Genomic DNA, 27964 nt, shown 5'->3' with positions numbered 1-27964 from the left:
CCTGCAGGAAAAGTTGATATTTACACAGAGAATAACTGCACAAACTTTAAAGTTCACATTAAAAAGTAATCTATCACAAAAGGAACTAAAAAAGTAGATGAGAATAAACGGAAAAAAATGTCAATATCATAAAGTGCTTACAAGACTGACAAAATTGCATGATAGCATTAGCCTCAGGTTGGTTTTAGAGATTGTTGTTATTTTTCTCTGTGAGAGTAAGCTGCTGATTTCATTTTGAATGGCTTTTAATGATTAGCTATTAAAAAAAGACTAACTCCTGCGCTGGCTTTCTGGCAGTGGCTTGTCAATCATAAACAGCCGTACTCATTAAGAAAGAGATGCATGAGCTGCAGGAGGAGGGCTGTACTTTCAAATCCTTAGTATTTCAACCTACGACTTCTCTCAAGTGAGAGAAACAATTGCTCAACTGTCACATTTTGCTCAGCAGAAAAACTGTTGTATTAAATAGTCCAATTTTATTTTCACTTTAATCCATGATCTCTCGAAGGCTTTGCAAGATGACATCCCATTAAGTTTAGACAGCATGCCTATGACTAAGACTTACTGTAAGGAAGAACTAAGTCTTCAATGCTTATTATAAACAGATATTAAAACGACAAGGTGAATCCATTAAGTGCAGAATACGCACTGGAGGGACACTGCTAACATAGACTTTAGGAAGCATCTATTATGTAGACAAAAAGGCTTTTTATTAACATAAAACAATAAAACTGTTTGTGGTGCACCATTTCATTTATTAAATGAACATATTTTAGCTTGCTACTACTCAATCGAACTGAAATATTGTTAATAAAATAAGGTTGTTGTAGCAGACACTGAGCAAAATGAACAATAATTTGGAGTTATGACTGCCCTCCTCTTCAATCCAAGTTCATTATTCATTCTTCTTTTAGCTCTATTTTCTTTTCATCAGCTCCTGTGGGACTTTTCTGACTATTATGTCCTAAATGCTTCAATATATTCTGAAGCAAGAGAACCTAGTTATAGTGTAATATTACTCAGACTAAAAAAAAAAAAATCTTTGTCTGATGAAGTGTTCACGGTGTCTGATCAGCTTGCCATCTTTCACGCTGCATGATGTCAGCAGAACAAAATGACTTTGGATCACTCTTTGAGCCTCAACAAAAGCACAGTCTGATTTTCTGTTTGCCTTTCTGTTTTTTTTTTACATTAGAGCTCGACATTGTGGAAGCTGTCACTCAATGGAGAAGGTAGAAATATTTTTTGATATGCTGTCTTTTTGCCTGGACGTTGTCAGGTGTTCATCACCTGTATCATGTATCAGCGTCAACTGTCATATGTCAACTCGTTTTTTGGTCCCAACAGTCTACATTTCTGCTTGATCCATTTTCATGGCTGAATCTGGAATAACAACCTTATCCCAGATGAATGAGCTGAATCTACAAAAAAAAAAAAAAAAAAAAAAAAAAAAAAAAAAAGGGGATTATGGTGCTAATTATCTGTGGGTTTTTCCACTGTGGATGGCTGGTTAACATTTAACTAATCCAAAGAAAGGTTGCACAGGGCTTTCACCAGTCTATTAAAATGCAGACAGCTTACTGTGGCTTGCCTTGGGAAAAATTTGTTTTAATCATAAGTTAATTTTACCAATATATGATGTTGGCCCACATTTATATGAACCTAGATGCTCACTGTAAATATGACCAGCTTCATTGAGTTTAAAATATGTCTAGTAGTTTACTTCAGTTTAATTCCTTCATGCTGGAATGCCAGAGCTAATCAGTCTGTAGAGATGTTAAATAAACTTTACTTTAAAAAAAAAAAAAAACAGTCATAAAGTTTGGTTAAATCCAAACAGACCATTTAGCATTTCGACAAATATAAACATTGGCTAAAACTGTTTGAAGAACAAAGAATAAGAAACAAAAAAGACTGAAAAAAAAGAACCAAGAAAATGTTGTGGCTTAATACAATTTATCCTTCAGCTATCATCTGGCCAATTATTTTCACTAATTAGATTAGGCAAAGCTTCAATGTGTCTGTTTGAACAGGGGTGTCAAACATAAGGCTCAGAGGCCAGAATACGCCCAGCAACGACTACAATCCGGCTCATTGGACGACTTTTGAAAATGTGAAGGAAGGCATCCATTCTTAAATACATTAATTAAGTCATAAAAGAAACGTTCCTGTTTTTCCCCACTATCTACTTAAGCACAAAGAGTCATGCAGACAGATTTCTTTCATTCACTACAGCAGGATTTTTTTGTCATGTAGAAAAACTGAGACATACTGTTTAACTTGCACTTATATTGAGCTATCTCACAAATTAAGTTCAAATTAAGACTGACAGACAGGAAAGTTTCACTGTGTCGGCCCACTGAAGATCAAAGTGTGCTGTATGTGGCCCACAATGTAAAATGACTTTGACGGCATGCAATGTTCAGACAATATGCAGTATTGCACCTGAATAATGCTATGTTAGATGAGCGCTATGCAAAGCTAAAAAAAACATGTCAGTAAAAGCAAAACTAACTAGATGCTCCGTTCACCACATTTCATCTGATCATCATACATCGCATTTACATGTGCAGGAACTAATTAAACCACGCAAAGAAAAACTAAGCAGCACACTCCACATTCAGAGTGCATACAAAGTGACTTTTTAGGTTTCCAAAGTTCAATCAAATCTGGTCTTGCCCTGCAAATGCACTGTGTACACGTCGATATTAACGTGTCCACTCTCTGTATTTTAAAAAGGCGGGCAGCTCGCAAGGCTGAACCCCAAATGTAATCACCAATAATGTCTACTCTTGCTCGAGGCAAAGATTAATGTGGATTCTTTACTTTTGTGAGGCATAAGTTGAAGTAGAAATACGGAAATTGTATTTTTAATAGTCTCATAATGGAAAAATCTTACGAGAGTAATACAAGACTAGAGTCGGGCTATTCTGAATGCACAGCGCGCATTCTAAAGCTGGATTGAGGAGGAAGAGGTGTTCATTTGTGAAGGTCGACCCGAGTGAAAGTCACAATTCATTTGGGAATGAGGTGAATGCACAATTCTTTTCCACAATCCTGCCTATCCTTTCTGCTGGATTTCATGGTGGCCCCTCCGCACCGAGACCGGGAGGCAGTTGCATTTCACACTTAGAGATGTCACCATGGAAACGGCACAAAGACATCTGTTGGTGGATGTTGCACATAACTTTCTGTTCTGTGTCCAAATTAAGGAGGAGCATGGACACACTTGAAAATAACAACAACAACAAAAGAAGCAAAACACAAGAGCCAGGGAAGAAAAGAAGAAGAAGCTCTGCATACGCAAACACATAAAAGACACATAAAAGTTGACCAGCATGAAAACTTACATGAAAGGTATTTGACAAACACCTCATTTGTAGCGACATGGGCTTCCTCGTGCGGTTTAGTATCGGTGTCTTACCTGATGGATGATCTCAGACACTGGCAGCTGGTCCGCGTACGAGTACACCTCTTTTTGCTCCTCTCCATTTACAGGACTGAAAAACAAAACACACAAAACAGCACGCTTTGAGCATTTACTCAAGAAAGCAAATAGCACTCATACATTTGGCTTTTGTTACGTGGAACACCATCATTCAGTAATGAAGAAAAGCTGTCAGGAAGAGTAACAGACTCAGTGTTTCCGTTGGCAGTCTGTGTGCAGCTCAGGTGTGTGTGTCTCCGACAGTCAGTTGTATGCATTTTGATGCAAATGACCTCCCCTTTTTCTCCTTCTAGATAAATTAATGAAAGTTATCCTGGAACATCAGATGAGTGTCAAAATCATCTTTAAAGTAGAGGATGTGATTGGAAGAGATTGCCTGCATATCACTACCCATCACGGTATAATTCATTGAGTCACTCACCAACAAAAATCTATACTCCGAGTAGTCCACTCTCCACATTTTCACTGAAGAAGAAGTGTTAGAAGGGCTTCAAACTCCTGAGCCCCCTGTACATTCGCAATGCACTCTGCACTAATTCTTCTAAAACCCCAGTGAAAATCGATGCAGAAATCAATGAAGTCAGAGGCAGCTGCACATTCAGCTTCAACACTCATATGGATCGCTTTCATATTTGTTGTCAGCTGGTGTTTGTTGTTTTTGCTCTACGGAAACTAGCTTCTTTTGGGTTCTCATTTTACAGATTTTATATATACCCACTAGTGCTAAGTCTGTTCTTCTTTGTTTAAATTTGTGTCGTATTATAAAATTTAGTGAGTTTACAAACTGTGGAAAATTAAAATTTGGAAATAATAGCATAGGGCGACTGTGGCTCAGGGGGTTGGGAAGCGTATCTGTAACCGGAAGGTCGCCGGTTCGATCCCCGGGCTCTCTGTCCTGGTCGTTGTGTCCTTGGGCAAGACACTTTACCCTACCGCCTACTGGTGTTGGCCAGAGGGGCCGATGGCACGATATGGCAGCCTCGCTTCTGTCAGTCTGCCCCAGGGCAGCTGTGGCTACAACCGTAGCTGCCTCCACCAGTGTGTGAATGTGAGAGTGAATGAATAGTGGTATTGTAAAGCGCTTTGGGTGCCTTGAAAAGCGCTATATAAATCCAATCCATTATTATTAAAAAGAGCATTTCATCAGCTCTTGGCTGACTCTACATGACATCGACATACTGTTCCGGTTTACTTTATTCAGCTTTGTCTTCACTTCTCAGTGGTCAATTTAAAAAAACCACCAGACACGCCTTTAGTATTTCAGAATAAGGTATCCATCACTCTGAAAGAATCAGCCTAAATCAGGTTGCTCTGAAGGACAAACGTTTAAGCCCATACCTTTGCAAATGTCACAAATCACTAGATATCTGCAAGAGGATAAGTCGAGAATGGCCACAATGTTTCTACAGTCACAATAAAATTATTTTAGTCCAACAACATGAAGAGCAGTTGATCAAACTGTGTTTAAAGGGCAAAGGCAGCGCCCTCACAAGCTACAGCACCATACACCATAAACACACAGTCATTTATTTAAATGTACATATGACACAAAATGCACCTGTAAAGTAGCTCTGTTAGGGGGTTTGTCTGAATAAATCCATGAGGTACATCAACCTGACAGTCACCGATGTCCGGATGACAGCAACCTTGAAAGTTACAAACAAGCCTAAAATAAAAAATTCTGACACAAAGTCAAACGGGGGTCAGAGCTAAGGTTTACCGTCAAGTGGAGGTTCAGGACTGACCGTCTTTCAGCAAAATTTAGGTCAGACAAAGTGAGCCACATCTCCCCTGTGAGCCATCATGACACACCTCCAGCCACTTGATGATTGAAACCTGTTCTTCTATTTGTGTCTTTCTTCACTCAAAGTTACTTTTACCCATCATTTTTCTCTCTGGCCATTTCATGTCACACTGACACAGACACACAGTCTCTTCTCGCGTGTGATGAAGAGAAGAAGGTGTTCACACAAAACAGATAGTAGTAAAGCGTATGGACTGGTAAGCAGGGAACCAACTTCCTGCTGAGCCTTCGGTGCGTGCCAAGCTTCTCTGCCACAAGAAACATGTCACTGAAAGCACAGATGTGTCACCGCTGGGATCTTCCACCCTTTTTTTCCTCAACATTAGAAATGAGCTCTAATTCAATTCAAACTACTTTCTACTTTATTTTCCACAAAGACCTTTTTGGAGAGGCATTATAAGTCCTCTCTGCTTATTAAAAGGGATGTGCCTGCATTCATCCCCCCCCTCTCTAGTTCTGATATCAATGCCGTCTCCAGCTGCAGTCTTTAGGTTAAACAAATTTCCTTTTTTTTTTTTTTTTTTTTTTTTTTTACTCTGCCAGCAGCTCAAACAGTTTTTGCAGACACAATCCAGTCCTGCAGGTCACAAATTACATTAAGTATATTTTATACTCAATGGGATATGAATTCAGCTTAATTTGATAGTTGTAATTACTCTGGGAGCTCGTGTAGCCCAGAGGAGGACGTGTTACGGTCAACAACCACCGATGGCTGAGAGTGAGGAACTACACAATGTCATTACAGTGTTAAGCTTATGTATAACGTTGCGGATCGAGAGGGTCCATTAAAACGTCTTCACCATCAAGTGCCATTCACTTAATGTAAGGGCTTGTTCTGAGGAAGAAATTGATGTTTAGAAATGTACGACAGGATATGGGAGTGAGAGAGGCGAATGCGAGCTAGAAAATGAGACAGGCACATGTGTACACTCGCACACATGTACACATCTTCTCTAAATGTCCTCCTCCACTTGTCTGAGAGGCAGAACAAGCTGACAAAAGTGGATTAAAGCAGCACTATATTTAATAACAGCTTGTTTCCGAGGACATCTGTGATCTTCTCTCTGTGGGAACACACTGAGCTCACTACAACCCATTTTCAGGTCTTATGAAACACAATTTTCTAACTTTCGCAACGACATCTGGACAAAGGTTTCATAAAGATCCAGTTTCTGACATCGATTTAGTGATTGCTTTTTGAGATGATCCAGAAGTGCTGGCAAAAGGGTGAAGGTTGGTTTCTCAGGGGAGTGCCAATTCATGGGATTTAATACTCTTAAAGCATGCAGCATGGTTACTTTAAATATGGTTGTAAATAAAGATCAATTAGAGATCAACACTAACTGAATATACTACATTTTTTTGCTTATTTTTTCTTTCAGGCATTCATCACTGTTTTCAACCATGCGCCCAGCACAGACATGTATCAGATACAGCAGGTTTGGACATCAGCTGGTCTCCCTTGTACAAAGGCTGCATGATATTCGATTGCACCATTGTGCAGGTAATAGTCTGGTGCCTCCTGCATGCTCTATCCACATAGCTCCCTCACCTGAACTGCAAAGAGTATTTTCAGAAGTGCAAACACATTTGAAGAGGACTATTGCTTGCTGTTTGCTACACGTGACAAAGGACAACTGTGGAAAATATCCCGACCCGTTTCTCCCAAACCTGTCCAAAATTCATGTGTGAAAAGGGCTTACCACAGTACAAAGATAAGCTGGTTTCAGCTCCTCGCTTTTCAAATGTGAAAACCCATAAAAATTTATTTTCTTCTATAAAAATAGCAAAACAGTCTAAAGAATCGCTTTTTCTTTTTCAAACAACAAAATCAATCAACTGAGGTAAGTGATGTTAATAAAACCCAGAGCAAACCTGTGATGCCCCCCCACCACCACCACACTAATAACTACAGCCTCAACTGCCTTATTGTTTGGCACTCTTGCTCATCTTTCTTTGATTCAAGTATAGAGAGACACTTTGCATTTTAAATAGGCATCTCTGCATAAATCTGGGCTCTCTATTCCTGAAATTCATTAGCCCTGCAAATATATATTTTTTGTGTTAAAATGAAACCTTTTCTTTCCTGACACACACCTTCTAACATTTAATCAAAAAAAAGAAAGAAAAAAAAACAGAACATATCGAGTGCTAAGACTTTGCAAAACTGTCAAAAATTGCTTTTTTAACTCTTATTTCATGGCCAGTTATGGATAATCAGCCTTTGAATAGTCTAATTCCATTACATGTAATATTTTACACTGGTAAAACCTTGCAAACACGTTGAACCCTTCCATTCACAAAGACCCCTTAATAGGTTTTAAACATCTTCACACGTTAAATTATGAATAATTATTTATTAATGCCAACGCTGATGACTACATTAATTTAAATTATTGCAGTAATGAGGTCATGGCTATTATTTTCCACATGCTTGTATTGTAATCTCCCCACTGCTACAATGCTGTCCAGACCCAACAGAAGCACAGAAAGCTTCCTGTCACCGCATTATCAGTCAAGTCCGAATGTGGCTGAGGAAACACCCTGAGAGGGCGTACAAAATGACAATAAATGTTGTTAGTCTTCCCAACATCAACAAAGTACAAAGACACTGCAAGCACTTTGGTGAATCAGTAAACTTAGTGCTGTTAAACTCCAAATGGATCGGGTGATTGCTGGTTCTTACATCAGAAATGGAGATAAAACGTCTCTCTCTAGGACTGAATTAGGCCAACAGCTAGCTCAATAACATTGTGTTGGTGTTTCTGTGCTGCATGAGGATCAGCAGGACTAATGTGCTGGCTGTAATCGATATTAAAGTAATAGGGGAAGTTGTGTGCAATGAGTAACTTGCCCGGGGCCACAAACAGCCAATGACTAAAATCAGTATTGTAATTGCCTCTAATTACTAATTAGCAGCCAACCACATTAGATTCTTTAATACTTCCCAGTGGTTCAATTAAAACCCAGTTAATGAAATTAATACAAAGGGTTGGGGGAGTGGTGGTATTATCATTAATAAAGTTAAATTCCCATTGCATCTTTAGGTTGAACACAGTAAACATCTGTTCCTGCAGCTTAGAGAATCAGTGTATGGAAACTGTTTGCAATAGCTGTGTGCTTCCTAAAACTCCTGATGATTGTGCTTATTATGGCATTAGTGGAGCTTGGTGATAAAGCAAACAATACATCGTGAGGCACAGAGAAAAGGTTTGACAGCTCTCTACAACCATCTAGTGGCTCAACCTATTTATCACAAAATGTAAGCATGCACCAATTTGGATATGTGCAATTCAACACAGGGTAGTGCCACAGATCATCTAAAGCAAACACTGCTCATTACTCACTGCCACTTATGAAGACAGACTGGATTAAGTCTGAAGGCTGACAATGAAGATGCCCAATTATGAGCTCCGCTTCTCTCTGAAATAATGTTTTCAGTGTCATTATTGATTATAAAAGCAGTAAATGCGTTCTAAATGAGCAGCACCATTACCCAAGACAAACATGTCATTGGTCAACTTTACAATCAGGTCTTAAAACCACCACATGGTAGTCATAGTGACAGCCACTGAGTGCTTTAATCTTCCAGAAACAGGCCAATCAACACATCATTAGCAGAGGAATCAATATCACTGATGGGAGGTGTACTAAACAGAAATCAAAGGCTGGTTAGTTGGAAACTGAACACAAAATGAATTTGGCTGCTGGCAGTGAGGCTGGCCTAAATGAGAGTATTTTATAAGGGTCGCCCCCCCTCATGTCATCATGAAAGTACAGCCCAGCCCATGTTCAACTTCATTTCATATCCCTTTAATATCTACCTTTAATCTCCCTTTCTGTTGTTACCTTTAGTTCATTTTGAAAAGCTGGAAACAATTTGTAAACAACTTATTTTTGCACAAGTATCTTTAATGCTACAGTCACATTTGGGAAAACAGTGGTGCCAAAATAATTGCAATTGCATGCAATGAACTCGCAGTGCCATTGCCTTTGAAATGATTGTTTCAAAGAGGGGGGACAAGGTCTGCAACCACTCAACCTCGGTCCATCAAGAAGGTGATAAAACGGCAATAAGTTGGAAATTAGATGCAGTCAGATAATACAGTGATTAACTACCATAAATAGCTGAAAAGAAATCGCAAATCTGTATCCATTTACATATTCAAAGTCACATTAACTTATACTACTTAACAGATTACTTTAATTAATTGCCCAGCCAGAACCTCATAGACCAAAAGGTTGAGTGTGTTGCATTCTAGACCTCTGCTACTTTTTTGCCAAATGCAAAGTTAATCACCAGGCACCCACTGATTTTTAGTTTCTAGCAGGTTGCCATCCTGTTTTTATTCTAGTTTGATTGATGCATACCTTTTGCCATTAACAAAAAAACAAATAAATTAAACTTACTCCTCCTCCATCTGCTTGATGGGGTCAGTCAAGTTGATGGCATCCATGGTGAGCTCAACTTTGCGGACACTACCAAAGAAATCTGTGATGAGAACACTTCCAGGATCTCTCAGGAACAGGTCAGTACGATGGCCTGGAGTGGACACACACTGACTCTTTGGACACACTTTGAACTGTGGAGGCAGAGACAGCAAAGATTTCACATTAGGAATATTCAACATTGTTCTAAATTAGTGGTTTCTGTCACGTTGGATCTCTATTTGGGAGCCAGTCAGCTAGTCCACTGACAGTTGCTGAGGGAAACCGACAATTTTCTGGACAACAGATAACACAATTCCTAATTGGTTGATGGCACTCTGGATACAAGCAGGCTGCAGATGGAAACCACCAAGCTTTGTGTCCCAGTGTCCTATGCATGCAGATTCTGGATATGTATATGAAGATATCTGTTTATTCAAACTATATAGAACAAAAACAACTAACAATGTCTCTCTAAATATAAATATTCGCCTCATGACAATGACAGCTTTAGCAGCAGCATAACTTGCATGTACAGGTCAGCTCTGCACAAAGACACAATACTAGATTTATTCCTTTTTGCACCACCAATTCCAAGTTCCAGTTGCAGCTAGTATTGAGCTGTTGCTCTGGGAGGTGTGACACCGTGAGAAACAGATTAGAGGCACTGTGCCTGACATTTGTGCATGTCCTTGCCAATTACAATTTTTAGCACACTTGTTATGTTACCACTTGTGAATGAATCCTATGTGAGTTTATCAATGTGTTGTTTTCCGCTTGAAAAGAATATAAAAATCACATAACTGAGGTCAACATTATTTCCTCAGCCAGACAGGACTTGAAAAGTACAGCAAATGGCACGACTTTGCAGCTTGGATCAGGGGGGGGAAAAAAACAAGAACGAAAACTCAGAGGGCTCATCCAGAAAATCCATAGTATTGATCCTTAATTCCCTGAAAAGGCACAACAGAGAATCTACAGAAACAGAAAAATTGGAAGAAAAAAATAATAAGCATGTGTCAAAACACACAGAGTGCCAGAGTAACGATCTGAGGTGCTTTGAGCATAACTCCGGGTGACGCAGATGAGGAGTGGCCCTTGTGGCCTGAATCGCCGCACGAGGCTAAAAGATGAAAAAGGAGTTGCTGCTGAGACTGAGTCATGGACCAGAGCAACATGTACTCACCATTTCCACCCTGATGTGTCAAAGGCCAACGACTGCAACACCGTATCAGATATTCTGTTTCAAGTGTGACCTGTGTGACTTTTATCTGACTTCTTTTGGCCCACAGACAGAGGAAGAGGACAGTACAAGAAAAACACTGCTTCAGGTATCAGCAGTGCTGATTGCCACATCCTTCCTTTTAAAAGCTGACTTTCAAAATAGTCAATCTAATAAAAATCTGCATACCTTTTTTGTTATGTTCTGTTGCAGTAACTACAAATGAATGTATAACAAATAAAACGATGGTGTTCAAAATGTGAGACACCAGAGAAAATCTCTTCCTTTCTGTCACTCAAGTAGAAGTAGCACAACTGTAAACTTAAATTTGCATTAACACCCCTAACGTATTTTAAAGAGTATAACAAGAATTTTATTTTGTGGTTCAGGAAATTGCGATTTCCTGCAAACAGGTATGAGGAAGTTGTGACCATACTGGACACACATGCTATCACAGGCTCACCAGATCATTCATGTTGGTTTTGCTTGCAGGATGGATGTCTTCAAGGAACTCCAGCATGTAGAACGTGTAACGATCCATCAAATGGACTCCTATGGCCAAATCTGGCTGGTGCTAGAATGAGACAGATTTTAAAAATGTAAAGGATAAGAATAGTTGCTAGAATGGGCGCTGTGGTGGCATTTTTACTTCTAGCTCATTAATCAAACCTCTACACTTTTACACAATGAACACTTACAGTCTTTTAAAATACACATCCACACCAACATTCACAGATTTGTATTATAAAATTCATCCCAAGTAACAATTTATGGAACTTTTTCTTTAGTTAGTCAGTTATAGTTTCCGTTGCAAATCTGTACAGTATCAAAATCTGATAAGTGTCACCTGGCATTGAAATTGAACAACGATTGTCACAGCACAAGTGTGTGAAAGGAAATGAATTAGAGACTTGTGGCAGCAGGATAGCTTCATGAGTGATATTCATTATCTTAAAGTACACAGAGGTTTCAGTTTCTGCTGTATTGCAGACAGACATTTTTTTTCTCCTTTATTTATATTTGTTATATATTTTAGAGTATATTTAGTTTAGCCTTTAATTTAATTGTTAGTTATACAACTAAAACATTGGGGGGGTTGAGGTGTTTGCTGTTGCCCTGTGACAGCTCAGATGGGCTCCAGTCCCCTGTGACCCTGAATAAAACAAACCGGAAAAGTAGTTTAGAAAATGGATGGATAATTTCTGTAACAATGCAGTTTCTCTTTGGGATTAATTAAGTGCTTTGTCTATCCATCCATTAATCCATCTCCAATAACGGAGGAAGTAAGAGTTTTCAACCCCCTGGGGGTGTGAAAATGGAAAATGCAAACAGCACTGACATATCACCCCCTGTTTAAATCCAATATTCACGCTTTTTTAAGCTCCACTGTGGTCTCTAACGGCTCCTAAGGGAAATATCCGGTTCTCATATTTCTTGATTCTCCGATATGTTTACAGACTAGTGTCTTACTCTGTATGCTCTTCAGTGTGGAGCAGGTAGAGGAGTGTGTTTGTTTTAAGCTTTTCCACTGGAAGCAGCTGCTTTGGACAAAATGCTGCTATAAGAGCAGAAAAAGTGAAGCAGATCAATAACGTTGTGGAGCACAAAGCTAAACACTGAATCAGGTAAATATCCCCTCACACAATCCAAGGCTGTAAATACATCTTTATCTTTAGGTTCAGTTCATCATGAAATTAAATATTAGTTTCATATTTTTTGTTCAGTCATTTGATATTTTAAATTTAAAAACGCTGTGATATAAAGCAATTATAGCTGCTTTGAAAGCTTGCATAGTATTAGCTATGTACAGCTGACAATTTGAAGTCATTAGCTGATAATGTAAAAATAATAGTGCCTGCCAGTGCCACCCGTCAGCATCGTAGTAGATACACCTATGATATCAATTTCAAAATCCTACACCATTCTTGAGTTTTTGCATTCACAAGAGTTTCAGAAAACTTGACCTCTGACCTTAAGGTCAAGGTGACTGAGATTTGAACTCGTCTAAGATTTTTAAAGCCCATTTAAAAATCCTAGGTGAACTCCTTCTTGAGTTATTGCTTTCACAAGATTCACAGAAAACGTGATGTACGGCTTCTAATCCTACGGTCAACGTCACTGAGATTTGAACTTTAGTATCAGCCGCGATACCTACCTACAGTTGAGGCCTACAGTATTAATTTCAAAATCCTACGTTGCCTCATTCTTGCTCAAAGGAGACTTACGATGCTTTCCTTCTTCCGTGATGTACATGTTGTTACAGTGGTGCGTGCCAATATTAAAATGGCCAAAGTTTTTTTTTTAAAATTAGGGGCTGAATGTACAAGCAAATCCTGTAAATAAAAAAGCTCAGACTATTTTAAACAGTCCATAGAGCAACGATATGTTTGTTAGAAAAGCAGAGCCAAGCTGAAGAAAGTTGGAGCAGGGGAAGGAAGCTAAAAGGCTTTTATAATCAGAAGGCTCTCTAGAACAGTCCAAAAACAAATATTTATAGCCACAATAAACCATGTCAGTAAATACGTTCTGTTCAGCAAATAAATAAGGTCTTCTTTGGTTGTTTGTTTGTTTGGTCTTAACTTTGTATTTATTGTATTTTTCAAAAGTAGTGTAAACATTAAAAACAGTTGGTCATACATAAAATGTAGTTTGGCACTATTTAATGTCATAAAATTGATATTTTTAAATGTCCCCTCATCACAGTCCCTTTCCTTGAAAAATGCTTATTTTTAGATATTAAAAGACTCATTATTCATAAGTGTTTATGTTATATTCTGCTAATCCCCTATTTGGCCATTTCAGTGTTTTTACAGTGGTTCTGTAACTTACACACACACACACACACACACACACACACACACACACACACACACACACACACACACACACAACTGAGCACAGTTTTAGATTGGTCCATCAACAGTGCAAAGCAGAGAAAGAGTGAGCAAGTTTCCCCCCCTCAGCTCCTGCCCTCACTGCCTCTTGAAGACTTTTCAGGATTTTTCTAACTAAATTATGCAGTGGAGGGATTTGCACTTTAAGCTATACGTCTCAAGCAAAAGGTCAGTGTTGTGTAAAATGTGGAAGAAGAGGGGGGAAAAGAAGCAGCATTGTTCTTGTATTTGAGTGCAGTGCAGAGCTAGTAGGTTTCTGATAATTATTAGTGAGATGAAGAACTTGTAACATGTCACATTTCTTGCAGACCTTTCTTAGTTTGAATGCTAAAAGAGAGAAGACATTTGAATAAAAATTCAAAAGTGCAACACTATTTCAAGTAACACTGACTGGTGTTGCAGGGGGGTGAGAGCGTATGAACACAGAAATCAAGCTAGTGCAATGTGCTATGAAATCACACTGCTTATTAGAGAATCTGACAAGCTGATGGATGATTTTTAATTCATCTTCCACGTGAGGGAAGATAACTCACCGACAGGGAGTCTTCTCCAACTTGACTGCTGGCCAAAGCCATGATGTTTGGAGAGTAAAATCTTTCATACATGGAGGCGCCTTGACAGGTGTCAATGATGAAGAGCAGCTCGTTGTACCTGGAGACAAACACAAACAGAGGATCATACACATTCTCAAACAAAACTGATGGGAGAATGCACAGCTGGCATAACACTCATCCATTTGTTCCAATAAACAGATATCACACAAACCTTCTAACCATCTTTCATATTGCAGTTACCATGGTGACCAAGAAAAACCAACAGCTCCATTCAGTCCTGCTAACACTCCCATGCACACAGCTTAACCACCACCCCCTTCCTTTCCCTTCCCTCCATCCTCCTTTCCTACAAAACACTACATTTCACTACAACTTCTTTCCCCTGTTTAGACAAACATGTAGAGACTGTCACATCCAGTAGACTTAATCGAGGTGGTTTGGGGATGATAAAGGGAGGTCTCTTCGGTGGCTGTAATTTAGCAGTTCAACCCTGCAATTATCACATCAGCATGAAAGCTGGCGTCACTGAGCTTTTATCCAGTAGCCTGGAGCCTGACTGTAACCCAGACACTCACCGTGGATGATAATGGGTTTGGACAACAATAGAGGCACTCGCAGCAGCAAGGTGAAAGCTCATTTACCATCTCGTGATTTACAAATTAAGCAAAGCAGTGGCTTAAATAGTAACCCCAATTACAGAACAAAACAGCCTCTACTTTTAGAAGAATTTAGGAAAACATGACAAGTTCAAGGTAATTTCAAGAGTACTAATACAGAGAATGCTGTGCTAACACTTTGTAATCCCTAGCTTATCCCACATAGAACACGATCACATGGTCTAAAGTATAAAGTTAAAATAGATAATGAAGGCCACAAGGGACAATACGATCTATTTACTAAGTTCAACAATTAGTTTGTTTCTTTTTCTACTCCAGTTGTACTCATAAAATTTCCACCTGAAATGATTCCTTAGTTAATTCATTCGCTAAGGGGTGTCAAATTCAATTTGACATCACGCTGGGAAATGAGAACCACATTAAGGGTGAGATCAAGTTTACTGAAATTCTTTAATTAAACTGAAAATGCAAGTCCAATATAGTCTTCACATGTACAAGTTGGCTTAAGTGAAGCCCAGGCCAAATAGTGCAATGTTTATAATGCACTCTCATTACAGTGGTTTGGAGCATTTAACATTAAAACATATATCAAAATACTGAATCTGTAATTTTATTTTTCCATATATTTCTACAAATCTTACCCAATGGTTGAAATGTGAAATTTCACAAAGTTAAAAGTAAAACCTCTAGATTTAGCTGGAAGAAACCCAGCTACAGTAAAGCGTACTGTACAGTATGCTTTAGTCATTTTCACCGTCCTTGGCTCCGTTTCTGTGCTGATGTGCAGATTCAAGGCAAAGCAAATTTCATTCTTTGAAAACAGCAGTCATCTCAATGCAAATATACACAGGTCACTCTTTATGCCTTCAGAGTCAGCTTTTATATTCTGTGCCATTTTCTGTGAGCTAGCTTGTTATTTTGCAGCTGCAGTGTGCCCGTCTGTTTTGTGTGGCATACAGACACAACGAAGGGGGACGGATGTGAAGTGATACGCTAGCCGGATTAAACTTTGCAAAGGACCAGATATGGCCTAGAAACCTTGTGTCTGCCACACACGCATTAGCGAATCATTGTTCCTAGATTTGTCGTTGTTTATTTTACTAACAAAACTAGACATCCAACAGCTTCAGCTTCAGCTATACATAAAAAATTGTTAGTTTCAGACCGATTGATAACAATTCCTATTGATTTATTAATTACTCACTAAATATGGCCCAGCTAAATGTTAAAACTCATGGATAGATGGTTCAACCAGTTAAAAATTATTATCTGTGAATATTTTCCTGCAAGTTTTTGCTTCCATCACGAATGTACAATAGGCAAGAAAAATACTTAAACAATGAAATTTAAAGATTTTTTAAATATATATATGGTTTCATGGCCTTCAAGTTAGCCCTTTAGATTCACACATTTAGCTCCTCATTTAACTACTGTATTCCTACTGCATATAAAACTTAATCTACAATTTACAGGCAGGAAAAAAGAACTATCAAGGCTACAAGTTGATGTTCCCAATGACAATTGAAAGCCCAGCACTACCTTTCAAGCTGAGCTGAAGCTATTTTTAAAAAAGCCTGAATAGAGAGTATACAGTTTCACTGCACTGACAGCACTCTTTCAACCACTGAAGTCATTTGATACACACAAAGCCTTGATAAGAGAATCAATTTAACGTAACACACCTCTGATAATCATCTGTTTTGCTTGTTATAAAGAATCAACAGAATGGGAACCTCCTGATAAAGTTATAATACTCATAGGCTGTGATGTTTTGTGCTGTTAAATGCTTGTTGGCATGCTGCACAGCTAAATGCCCTGCAGGGCAAAGAAAAAACAAGTAAAGTAGACCTGACAAACGGGATTATTTGAAGTCACTTTTCAGTTTATTTACCTTCTTTTCTGCCACATCTGCTCAAAAGCATCTGCCAGTTCCACATTACTAATCTCCTCAGAGTCCTGGAACTTCAGAAAGCCATTCCCACCGTGGCCTGTTAATCAACCACAGATTAAAAATAATTAATTCAACTTTGTTCAACTTTAATTACTTCAACTTCATAGGTACATTTTTCCCCTTTAAGTACCTGTCAGGTATATGAGGATGTTGCTTCGATCATCAGAAAGGAGGCGTTTAGAGCGTGGTGTGCTGGGAGGCAGGCGCCCAGTCAAAACTCGCAGGAAGTTCTCCACAGTTACCTAAGGCACACACGGTACAAACCTGTGGTCATTTTCCATCTATGTCTCTGACAGGAAGTAGTAAATTAGTTGTTAAATAAAACTATTCAAAGATTGAAACTATACAAAACAAAAGCCAGTAAAAAGAAAAGTTAGTGATGAAAAGTCAATTCGTAATATTTAAATTGTCATTGGTAGGATCAGTAAGTGACCACATTTTTGATCTTCTCCACTTATCCTTTAATTAAAATTTGATAATCAGCTCCTGAGTTTTTTTTTCCTCTGTTTTTAATGATTATTGGTTTTTGTTGCACATGATTGTGGTGTGACAGCAAACAAAGACGGGCAGTACAGTGTCATTGTATTTTTAAAAAGGCACAAAACAGAGTGAGTCGTCAAAAAACAACGAACTCGCCTTAGTCCATAATAATCAGAAAAATAAATAAAAACCGGCTGGGCCCCATTTTAGACGTGTAGATTATAAAATGTCCTGGTCAATAAAAATGTTGCCTTGGACATAATCCGTTTCTCCTCAAGTTATTTAACGCAACACTGAAGGTGAAACACAGCATGTGAGACTGTCACATAAATCACAGTAAATGTTTATATAACAAGCTGAGCAGAATCAAACTGTCTGGGGTAGGAAAATATTTACAATTTATGCCAAACAGTCATGAACATTTGTGATTATGCTCAAGCGATTCATCTTTTTCTGGCTTCAAAATACCCAATTTTTGCATTTAGACTTTAAAAATCACTCAGGGCTTGTTGATACACATAAGGCTAACATAAGTGTTGATTCACAGAATGAAGGTGAGGTGTAAACACCTGAACTGACCTCATAACCTCGATAGTCCACTTCCACATCGTCACCATACACATTCAGCTCCATGTTTTTGTGACTGAACACTGTAGCAGGTTTGGGATTTCTGTGGTTACAAGCCATGTCATCAGCCAGCATCAGAACTATGTGGCTGGTGATTAAAAAAAGAGAAAAAACAGAGTTAATATGATGATATTGAAATAAGTAAAAGGACAATGGCTGCTATCAAACACGTTAACTGTTATGTTGTGAAGGATAATGCATTTAGCCTGAAAATTAAATTGCATCAGTTTGTTTATTGATCTTACAGTTGGACCAGCTGTTGAATATTTTGAAACTTTTGACATTTGGACATCAAGAGCTCCCACCAATCATACAGTCAATCGCTAACCAGCACTACCACCACAAGTACTGTGTAACTCTCCAGAGCCAGGACTGATTTCTGAAACTTTACTATCTCGAAATAAAATGAAAACTTATTAGTATATGCACACTTGTTCATCCTGTTGCCACTGGTGCCCTTCTACACAAAACAGACCTTGTCAAACGTATTTGCCATTTTCTCCACGTTGGATGTTTTATTTTACCGCAGCTCTCCATCTGGGAAAGGCCCCAGAACAAACAACAAACCAAAGTAGGCTGTGGAAAAACTTTTGAGCACTCACTTAATTCATTTTGACACAATACAGGCACCTTGTAGAATGGACAGCATGTTCTGAGGTGCTCTCAGCTAAAGCCAAGCCTAACAATGGACAGCACCATAGACTCAGTAAACTTATTCAGAAGTCCGCTTCGGCCCCGGATGTGGCCGTGGACAATCGATGTGCAATAATAGTGAGCAGGACAATGTCAAAACTCTTCTGAAAGTCCAGTAAAATATCCCATACCCTCTAAACAATGTTCTGGCTAGCCAGGGGTTCAGCCAAAGACTAACAGCATGAGCTTCTTCATTGCAGTAGCTGTCCAGTTACACAGTTCCTCTTTCTACTGTACCTCTTTTTAATAAATTTTTGAGCAACTTTTACAAAACACTTCACCTGCTGGGATGAATAAATTTCTCCCTTAACTACTGAATACACAATGATAATTAAAAATGATTGTTCAATTACATCTAAGATTAATTAATTGATAGTCAGAATACATATTTCTTTCAGAAAGCAACCGCATAATATGCTATATCTTGTTAAATCCAGCAATAATAATTATTATGCCGAAAGACTATTTATGTTATTGAGTCTTTAAAATATCTCCAAATGACTGCAACTGTCACATATTTTCAACACTGATTACTCTGGAAAATATAATGTCTAATAAACTGGTTTCTCTTCATCATGCATGAAAATATTGAAAGGTCCCCATTATAAATTTACCTACTGATCAACTTGACCTCTTCAGAATGTCTAAAATCCAAAAATATTTCATTAACTACCATATAGAACCAAAATATGTTTCAATTCCTCAAATTTTAAATGTCTTTGCTATTATAAGTGAAATTTATTTTTACACCTTACATGATTGTGTGACTCAACAACCTGATTAATCGTTTTAATACTACAGTGACCAGGATAACTAATTTCTATTTCTATGCTTATAATACACAATGGTCCTTTTTGGCTAAGCTTAACAACCTCAATAGCCTTTTCGGCCTCAAATACCTCATCTCAGTCCTGGCAAAATTTAAATTCTCGTGTTCGCCCTAAAAACTTCTGTATAGTGCTTTTCTAGTCCCTAAGGACCCCAAAGCGCTTCACACTACATTCAGTCATTCACCCATTCACACACTGGCGATGGCAAGCTACATTGTAGCCATAGCTGCCCTGGGGCGCACTGACAGAGGCGAGGCTGCCGGACACTGGCGCCACCGGGCCCTCTGACCACCACCAGTAGGCAAACATGGGGTTAGTATCTTGCCCAAGGATATTTGGCATGCAGCCAGGAGGCAGCCTGGGATCGAACCACTGACCTTCTGATTAGTGGCTGACCTGCTCTGCCACCTGAGCTACAGCCACCCCTAGAGGTCAGTTATTACATCAGCTCTCTTGTTATAAATACAGATCATCTGCTAAGAACCCTGATAATATTTTGAGCATTTAAAATTTGCATATCACACTTCAAAGCTCATCCAGTCTTGTTTTTTTTTTTCTTTTTTTAACTATGATCCATCCATCCATCTTCTTCCGCTTATCCGGGGCTGAGAAGCAGGGGCAGCAGCCTAAGCAGAGAGGCCCAGAGCTCCCTCTCCCCAGCCACCTTCTCCAGCTTGCCCTGGGGAACACCAGGGCGTTCCCAGGCCAGCCGAGGGATATAATCTCTCCACCGTGTCCTGGGTCTGCCCCGGAGCTTCCTCACGGTGGGACATGCCCCGAACACCTCACCCAGGAGGTATCCTTATCAGATGCCGAACCACCTCAACTGGCTCCTTTCAATATGGAGGAGCAGCGGCTCTACTCTGAGCCCTTCCCGGATGACTGAACCTCTCACCCTATCTCTAAGGGAGAGGCTAGCCACAATTCAGGGGAAGCCCATTTCTGCTGCTTGTACCCACAGCTGGTGACCATAGGTGAGTGAAACATTTACTGTTATCCAGTAATTTTGAACTTTCAATACACACTTTTATTTTCACATGCCTTGATAACTCACTTTTCATGTGCATTTCCTCCTTAGCCCAGAACACAACTGCTAGGTTGCCTCTAAAAACTAGCAGGCACCTACATATATAAGCCCTATTCTTATTTCCCTTCATTGGATTCCAGTGAAATGCAGAATGCTTTTTAAAATTATTATTAACAACATATAAAGCCTTTCATTGCCAGTCCTTCCAACTGTCTGAACAGGGTCTCTTAAGCATGCTCTTATATTAGAAGCCACACAAGTTTTCATCAGCCTATGAAATGGGCTGAATCAGTAGTTGGTTTTCCCTAATATTTCTCCCATTATATTTGACCATAGCAACACCATATGCTTGTTTGTTTGTCTGTGTGCTGGAACTTATATTCTTACCTTAAATGTGTGGTTTTATCCCGATTGTGAAACACTTTGCAACTGTGTGTTTTAAAAGGTGCTATACAAATCAAGTTGTTATCATTGTTATCATTATTACCTGTCAGGGATGCCCAGCCTCTTCACACTTCTGTACACAGATAGAGTATTTGCCACATGTCGGTAGTTGAACCAGAATCTGGATGTGCACACCTGTTAATAAAGGCAAATGAAGAAGATGCACATATATGTCTTCTGTTGTTCCTAACATCATCTATTAGCATTTACTCAACCTGAAAAATAAAAGAACACTCACCAGAACGGCCCAATTGTTCGTATGCCCACTGCTGAAGAACTGCCCTGCGCTATTCTGTGAAATAACCGAAAGAAGGTGAATAATTATCTATGTTTTATCGGGATTTGGGGTCATATAAGCAAGTATATTCAGCATCAACAAAGCTAGCATGACAGCAGGGCTGGCTAACATGACAACGATGTTTCTACCTAAAAATGCAACAAACCGAAGGGAAAATCGGAGCTACGTGAAAATAATAAACTCACCTCGATGTTGATGCTGTTTGCTAAAAAGTATGCTGAAAATAATCCTAATAAAGTTAGTATTTTCATTGTGCAGCTCTGTTAGCAGTGGACATGTAGGAAGTGAAAACCGGTGGATCCACTCAGCAAGTGTTTCCGGTGGCAGATATTTTCAAAATAAAGGTTTTGACGTGGAAGATGAGAAGGAGAAAATGGGGTGGGGGTTAGCAGTTTTAAAACAAATTGAGTTTTCTCTCGAGACTGCAGGTTTAATTGTCATTTGTTTCTGATCAACTTAAGTGCATATCCATTGTATATCTAATATATCTAGGCTCGTGTAACACAGCAGTAAAACATACTTACAACATATAACAAGAAGAGCACAAACATAATACGTTTATGAGAAAGAAAAATAAAACATTAATATAAATAAAAACTTAAATCTCTTGCTTTCTTATTATTTTAGAATAACTAACCTAATTCAAGTTAATCCTGTTCCCATAACACTGAAGGGTCATGCTTGCACGCACGGGTTAATGTTAGGTTTCCTCCTTCAAATGACGGAATTCGTCACCATCATATGAACGTTTTCTAGATCTAGTAATTAATGTAAGTAAATGAAGAAAAAAAAACAATGTTTCTGTATAAAAAAAAAAAAGCTGGGGTTTATTGGAGAAATTTATAGACATTTAAAATGTTTTTAACTTTATTAGTTAATCAGTTGCAGCAGTTGTGTTAGTTTCTCCTCGAGGGTCGCCATCCATACGTTAAGCTCATGTTCTCTGTTTCTTTATTTCCTTGTTTGTTTTCTTGTCTGCTGTTTTGTTTTCATTGACATCAATTTTTAATTCCAAAGAAAAATACAAGAAAAAAAACCCTTTGTGTGGCTGCTTATTTTAAGTACAAGAGGCTGCAGTACACCTGACATCATCATCATTCTGCCAGATATGACTGGTGCCCTGATGAGAGAAAGAAAAGCAAACTAGTCATCAAATGATGCTGACAGCTTCATATTTAGTTGCCCTTGTTAGCTAATTGGTCAGGGACTCAGTAATGAGAAGTGACAAGTATATTACAGGCAGTAGACATTAAAAGTCTCGTGGTGTTACTGCTAAAGAAGTCAAAGAGGCCAGGAGCCCATTGTGAAATAGAGCTACATATCTCCCATGCAATTCTAATGCAACTTCACAACCCAGCACACAGAAGATTTTCTGGGAAACCAGCAGCAAAATCAGTTTTGACACACTGCAGGGAGCCTTTGCAGGACTGCCAGCCACTTTAATCCTCGGTACGTCTCCTGATTCTGCAACTTTTTGACCTGCTTCCTCGAGTAGTGTGCCTGCTAGGAGCTCATCGTGGTAATGTCCTTTGTTAACTGCTCTAACAAAGCAGGTCTCAGCAGCGTACATCTGCTCAATACTCAACTTCAGTCCATAAATTAACATTTTATTTTCAAGCTGCAGTAACTGATTCTGGTATGAAATGGTAACAAGTTAGAATGATAATTGCTTTCTAAAGCATTGATGTGACTGAACTAATCTCATGTTATGTGATATAACAAACAAGTTCGTTGTGGTCAAGAGGATTAGAGGCATTAAGAATCAAATCCTATGGAACAAACCAGGAAATCAAAGTGACCTTCCTTCCTGAGTTGCCTAAAAAAGCTGGACTGACTGTCCACTGGAATCCACCTTTTGCTGAACTTTTCAACCCAACCTCAAACAAAAATATACATTGTTAAGCAATTTAAGAGATTATCCAGCTATATTTAGCTGCACCTAGAGTTAGGTTGTTCGGGTTATTCCACTCTGTTAGTCAATTCAATAATGCCACAATTTCAAAGTTGTCTTTACAAAAGTCCAGTGAGCTTCTTTGTATGTATGAATGTGGAGTTTTAAAGTCATTTATTTACAAAGCTATTTACAAATGCAATAAAAATGTGAAGTAAAGACTGACACACATTTCAGTGGGCATTGGGATATGTTGCATGTTTTATTCTCTGGAAGTAATGGAAATATTAAGAAAATCAGACCACCCCCCACCCCACCCACTGGAATAGACTGCAGCAGCCTAATTGGATGAGGGAAGGAAAATGGATAGATCCATCCATTTAGTTTTCTGGAGTCAATAAATATCTCTCATTTCAGAAGAAGTAATAATAATATATATAATAATATAATAATGTCACACTATTAAGGATTGTTAAGGTATTAGTAAGGCATTAGCAAGTGGTAAATTCATCTTTTATATAGCATTACTCCTCCTTAGTTTGCCATTTATAAATATATATTATTATGACTAGGATTATGGTTATGATTATTACTAGCACTGATGTAGTAGCAGTTATAGCTGTAGATGGTGTAAACAGTAAACATTAACAGTAACATTAAACACTTGCTTATACCTTACTAATGCTTAATAAAATGCTACCAAAGTAAAACTACTCCATTACAAACACTGAATTGAAACATAATTATTTTAGTAACAAAATATGGTTACTTAAAATAAACATATTCAAAATTCATATTCTTATGGACTCATATCTGATAAGCTTTTTTTTTTTCAAAAGTTTAAAATAAAAGTATAATATTTCAGCTACATGTAGACGCTACCATATTTGATCCGCTTTATACCATCATTTTATAACCCACGATCGAATTAATCATGAATCAACACCAACTTTCAAGACTGAGGAGGAACGATTGAAAATGTAGAGCAGAGGCGGTGCGTGCGCTTTTTGGCACACGGCGCGCAACCTCTGTGCCAACCCAACGTCAAGGCACATACACGCATACACACAAACAGTCGGTGCGTGCTGGAAGCAGTCCGCTGTAGAAGGGAAGACGGACAAGCCACGCATCTGCATCAGCGAGCGAGGAGGGTGGCGCGGTGGAATTGCCTGCAGGAATTCAGTTGTAAAGTACAAACAGGAGGCAAAAATGCGCTGAGCGAGAGTCTGTCCGGAGCTCAGTTATTAACCAAAGATTACTGCACCGAGTCGTCTGAAGAAAGGAAAAGAAAATCAAACGCTTTGGAGAAGTTGTCATTTCAGAGGATTTCCGTCTAGAGATGAATACCAACGATGCCAAGGAGTATCTCGCGCGGCGGGAAATACCGCAACTATTTGAGGTGAGAGCTGGTGCACGCTTTGAAGAGACAAACTGGGTATGTTTCGCGCTCAGGGAGAGTACACTAATTCATGTTCCATGCATTGCAAGATGCATGACAGAGTCACGGTAAAGATTCTTCCTTTACGTTATCTGACGGTATAGAGGTGCGGATCACGTGGGCTGAAAGCGTATTTCAGGATTAAACAGTAGCTTAAAATAAGAGGGGAAATCATAATTTTACAAACTCCCTCGTATATATATAACTGCTATTGAAGTCTGCTGGGATATTACGTAAATACGAAAGTTACAGATGGTCATAGCTGGTGAAAGAGATACAAAGTCCGATTAAGTTGATTAATTCCTAAGCAGAGACACATATCAGAGCTCACAGGAATATGATAATGAAATATATTCTTTCTCCTGAGGGGATGCTAAATTGGCTCATCCTCTTAATTACACTCATTCCCCTGCTGCAGTCAAGCTAATGTATGCAAGCAATCAGTGCCTGTTTATTTACAGTCAGTTCAAATTACATTGAGCACTGAAGTGGCACATCATCGTCATCATCATCATAACTGCCTTTGCCTTTCATTCCTTACACTGCTGCCCCGTAACAGTGTATTCATTATCAGAAAATGAGCACATCAAATTGTTTTCAGGAAACTTCACAACGTGCTGCTGGTGGGAGATGTTAGTGAGGGTGGAGATGAAATCCCAGAGGAAGGTATTGTTTTGAAAACAGGATAGGACAAATGTCACACAAGCATACGCTTGTGTTTTGGCTGTCGAGTTCGCTTTCATATTCATCACAGTCAGTGCTGCTCGACAATAACACCAAGGTCATCAGGGGTATGTGTGTATTTGTCAGGCTGAGGCCAATTTCATGGACTTCTGGCAAAATGAGATTTTTATTGCTCTGGTGGAGCCGGGCTAAGGCAACCATGCTCTGCAGTTCGAAACTTCCCCTCATTAAGGTGGTGTGTTCGAGCACTGCCACGCTGTTCCACAGCAGCACATCGTAACAAAGCTGCAGCACTGCCACAGTGAACATCCCTTCTCTAAATATTGTATGAAACTATACATCATAATATCTTCCTCCACTGTTTCCTCCAGAGCCTGCTCACAGGTCTGATGTACTACCGGCCCGATGACCCCATTGAATACTTGGAAGGCTGTCTGAAGAAAGCCAGAGAGCTCGGAGGACCAGAAAAGGTGCGGTGGGATACTTTTGTGGGCCAGGAGAAGAAGTCACTTCCTCCTCTCAATGGAGGCCAGTCACGCAGGTCCCTCTTCAGAAATGGTGAGGAGGCAATGAAACAGATTAGAGCTTAAGCAATTAGTTGCTTGGCTGATTTGTTTAAATGCAGCCGTTTGATTTACTTAAATACATTTTTCTCTTGCTTTCGTTGGGTGAAAATTTAACCTACAGGTTTGTAACCACTGTGTGATCAGGCTCTGGGAATGCTCTATTTTATGTCTTTAGTTGACTAAAAGTCTTTGGCAGATTAATTGGCGCTGCGTTTCATCCCATTCTATTTTTGGCAAAGTTTCTTGGCACAATAAAAGATGCCAGCATTTCTACTTTTTGGCTCCTGCCTTCTTTCTAAGAAAGCCGACAGCAGTGCACATCTTTATTTCACACCAATCTGGGTCCCTGCTTGATGAGAAAGGCGTTTTGATGTTTGTGCTGAGCCCAGAAGCTTCACTGTACATATACACTGTTAAAACTGTTACCACTGTCTTGGAACGAGAGATAGGAAAAAACTTTCAGAGCGCAATGAGAGAAGATGCTTTTTATTCCGGCACTTTAGTGCAAACTATAGCCGTACTTCACATAGATTTTAGACACATAGATAAGATCATATACATCCAAACCACATCTACAAAACTGACTAAAATTTTTGGAAGGAAACCTTCCTGCTTCCTGTTCAAAGACAGCGCGCATAGATCAAAACAGTGCTACCAACACACTGTCCTGTGGAATACACGTAGCTAAATATTAGTCTGAGCAGGAATATGAAAAAAAAGTCTCTCCATTCATCAGTTATTGATTCCCAGCAGGAAGTCCCATATATGCAAAACTCTGTTTGAATTTGCAAAGCAAAGTGGAGTTCAGTTACAGCTGTCGTAAGCTAATGACTTCTTCCAGTTCAGCCATTCACCTTTTCTTTGAAGCGCAGCAGGAATGTACACAGCAGGGACCCATGAAAACCAAAACAAATTTCACCCATGCCATGCAGATAACACAGATGTATAGATCTACAGTTCATTAGTTCAAAAACATTTTGTGACGACATTTTATTTTTTTATATTTGACTTCCTCTTCTTGTAATATTGTGGCAAAAGAACCTGGAAACTTTGCCTGCTGCAGTGTTTATCTCCTGGGAACTGTAGGCTAAATCAGGGTTGTTGATTTCTGTTGCCTTTGGCTGATTTTTGAAGCTCAAATTTGACAGCCTCCAAAAATGAAAAAATAAATATAGCTGCAAGGGAAGCCCACACTCATTTATTCTTATCTTGGCATGATTACCTTACTGATATGTTGAAAGTTTTAAGTTGTGGCATGTTAAGTTAAATGAAACTGTTTTAATTTTAACAAGCGGAACTGTTTACATAAAACATCCTCTGGTCTCTTCTGATGCAACGAGTGCATGCATTGTCATGTGTTGTCCTTGCTACTAACTGTATGGTCAATCCAGTTACAGTCACATGAAAACTATAACAGCTCCTGCTTCTGTTGGAGAAACTTGCACTTGTTATTTCTGTCTTTGCTAACTGTGTTATTGTTGTCGAAGCTGTATAATTGATGCTTTCATCACCAGAGACAGCAGGACAATTACCAAACCGAATGTATCAGCTGTGTTTAAATTCATCACTCTAACTGCTTCATCTCTAATTTACTGTTTGTTGAAACAGACATGATTTATTTGGGGGTTTTCTTCTGAAATGAGAGTCTGAAATAAAGTCACAACTGCACATATAAAAAGACAGTGCAGACTTGTAGCATTGTTTAGCCGAGTATATCAGCAGACACGAATGGTTTGAGAAGTTCATCAACACACAGATAAAAGCCGGCCTGTTTTGCTTATTTAACACTTTCTATGTGTGTATGTGTTTGTCTGTGTGTCATAGTGTTGCCAGACAGCCCCAATTTCCCCTACAGACGGTATGACCGCCTCCCTCCCATCAGCCAGTTCTCCATCGAGAGCGACTCTGACCTGTCGGAGACGGCGGAGCTCATAGAGGAGTACGAGGTGTTCGATCCATCCAGACCACGACCTAAAGTCATCCTCGTCATCGGTAAAGAACCATTACAACAGACAAAAAAAAAATACCCAAAACAAGCAAAGCGCAGTTACTGTAACTATAAATAGCA

At 39.0% G+C, this 27964-nt stretch overlaps 2 protein-coding genes across 2 annotated transcripts in view; one reads left to right on the top strand and one right to left on the bottom strand.

The window, feature by feature from the left end:
- Positions 1 to 21637, bottom strand: part of pigk (phosphatidylinositol glycan anchor biosynthesis, class K) — a 32200-nt gene extending 10563 nt beyond the window's left edge. Inside the window, exons 1-10 of the mRNA XM_080861467.1 lie at positions 21503 to 21637; positions 21258 to 21311; positions 21063 to 21154; positions 17978 to 18113; positions 17049 to 17160; positions 16859 to 16955; positions 14330 to 14447; positions 11366 to 11476; positions 9663 to 9835; positions 3425 to 3500 (exon numbers count right to left, since the gene is read on the bottom strand). Coding sequence (XP_080717593.1) covers positions 3425 to 3500; positions 9663 to 9835; positions 11366 to 11476; positions 14330 to 14447; positions 16859 to 16955; positions 17049 to 17160; positions 17978 to 18113; positions 21063 to 21154; positions 21258 to 21311; positions 21503 to 21568 — 1035 coding nt within the window. The 5' untranslated portion in view covers positions 21569 to 21637. The remainder of the gene's footprint in view (positions 1 to 3424; positions 3501 to 9662; positions 9836 to 11365; positions 11477 to 14329; positions 14448 to 16858; positions 16956 to 17048; positions 17161 to 17977; positions 18114 to 21062; positions 21155 to 21257; positions 21312 to 21502) is intronic.
- A 2646-nt stretch (positions 21638 to 24283) lies between these two features.
- The window catches only part of ak5 (adenylate kinase 5), a 104581-nt gene continuing 100900 nt past the window's right edge, over positions 24284 to 27964 (top strand). Inside the window, exons 1-3 of the mRNA XM_080906680.1 lie at positions 24284 to 24607; positions 25702 to 25888; positions 27721 to 27888. Of these exons, the coding sequence (XP_080762806.1) occupies positions 24548 to 24607; positions 25702 to 25888; positions 27721 to 27888 (415 nt within the window). The 5' untranslated portion in view covers positions 24284 to 24547. The remainder of the gene's footprint in view (positions 24608 to 25701; positions 25889 to 27720; positions 27889 to 27964) is intronic.

This window comes from Rhamphochromis sp. 'chilingali', assembly GCF_963969265.1.
Source record: "Rhamphochromis sp. 'chilingali' genome assembly, chromosome: 16".
NCBI classification, from domain to species: Eukaryota; Metazoa; Chordata; class Actinopteri; order Cichliformes; family Cichlidae; genus Rhamphochromis; species Rhamphochromis sp. 'chilingali'.
Note: the sequence above shows the minus strand (reverse complement) of the source record. Positions and strands in the feature narration are given on the sequence as shown.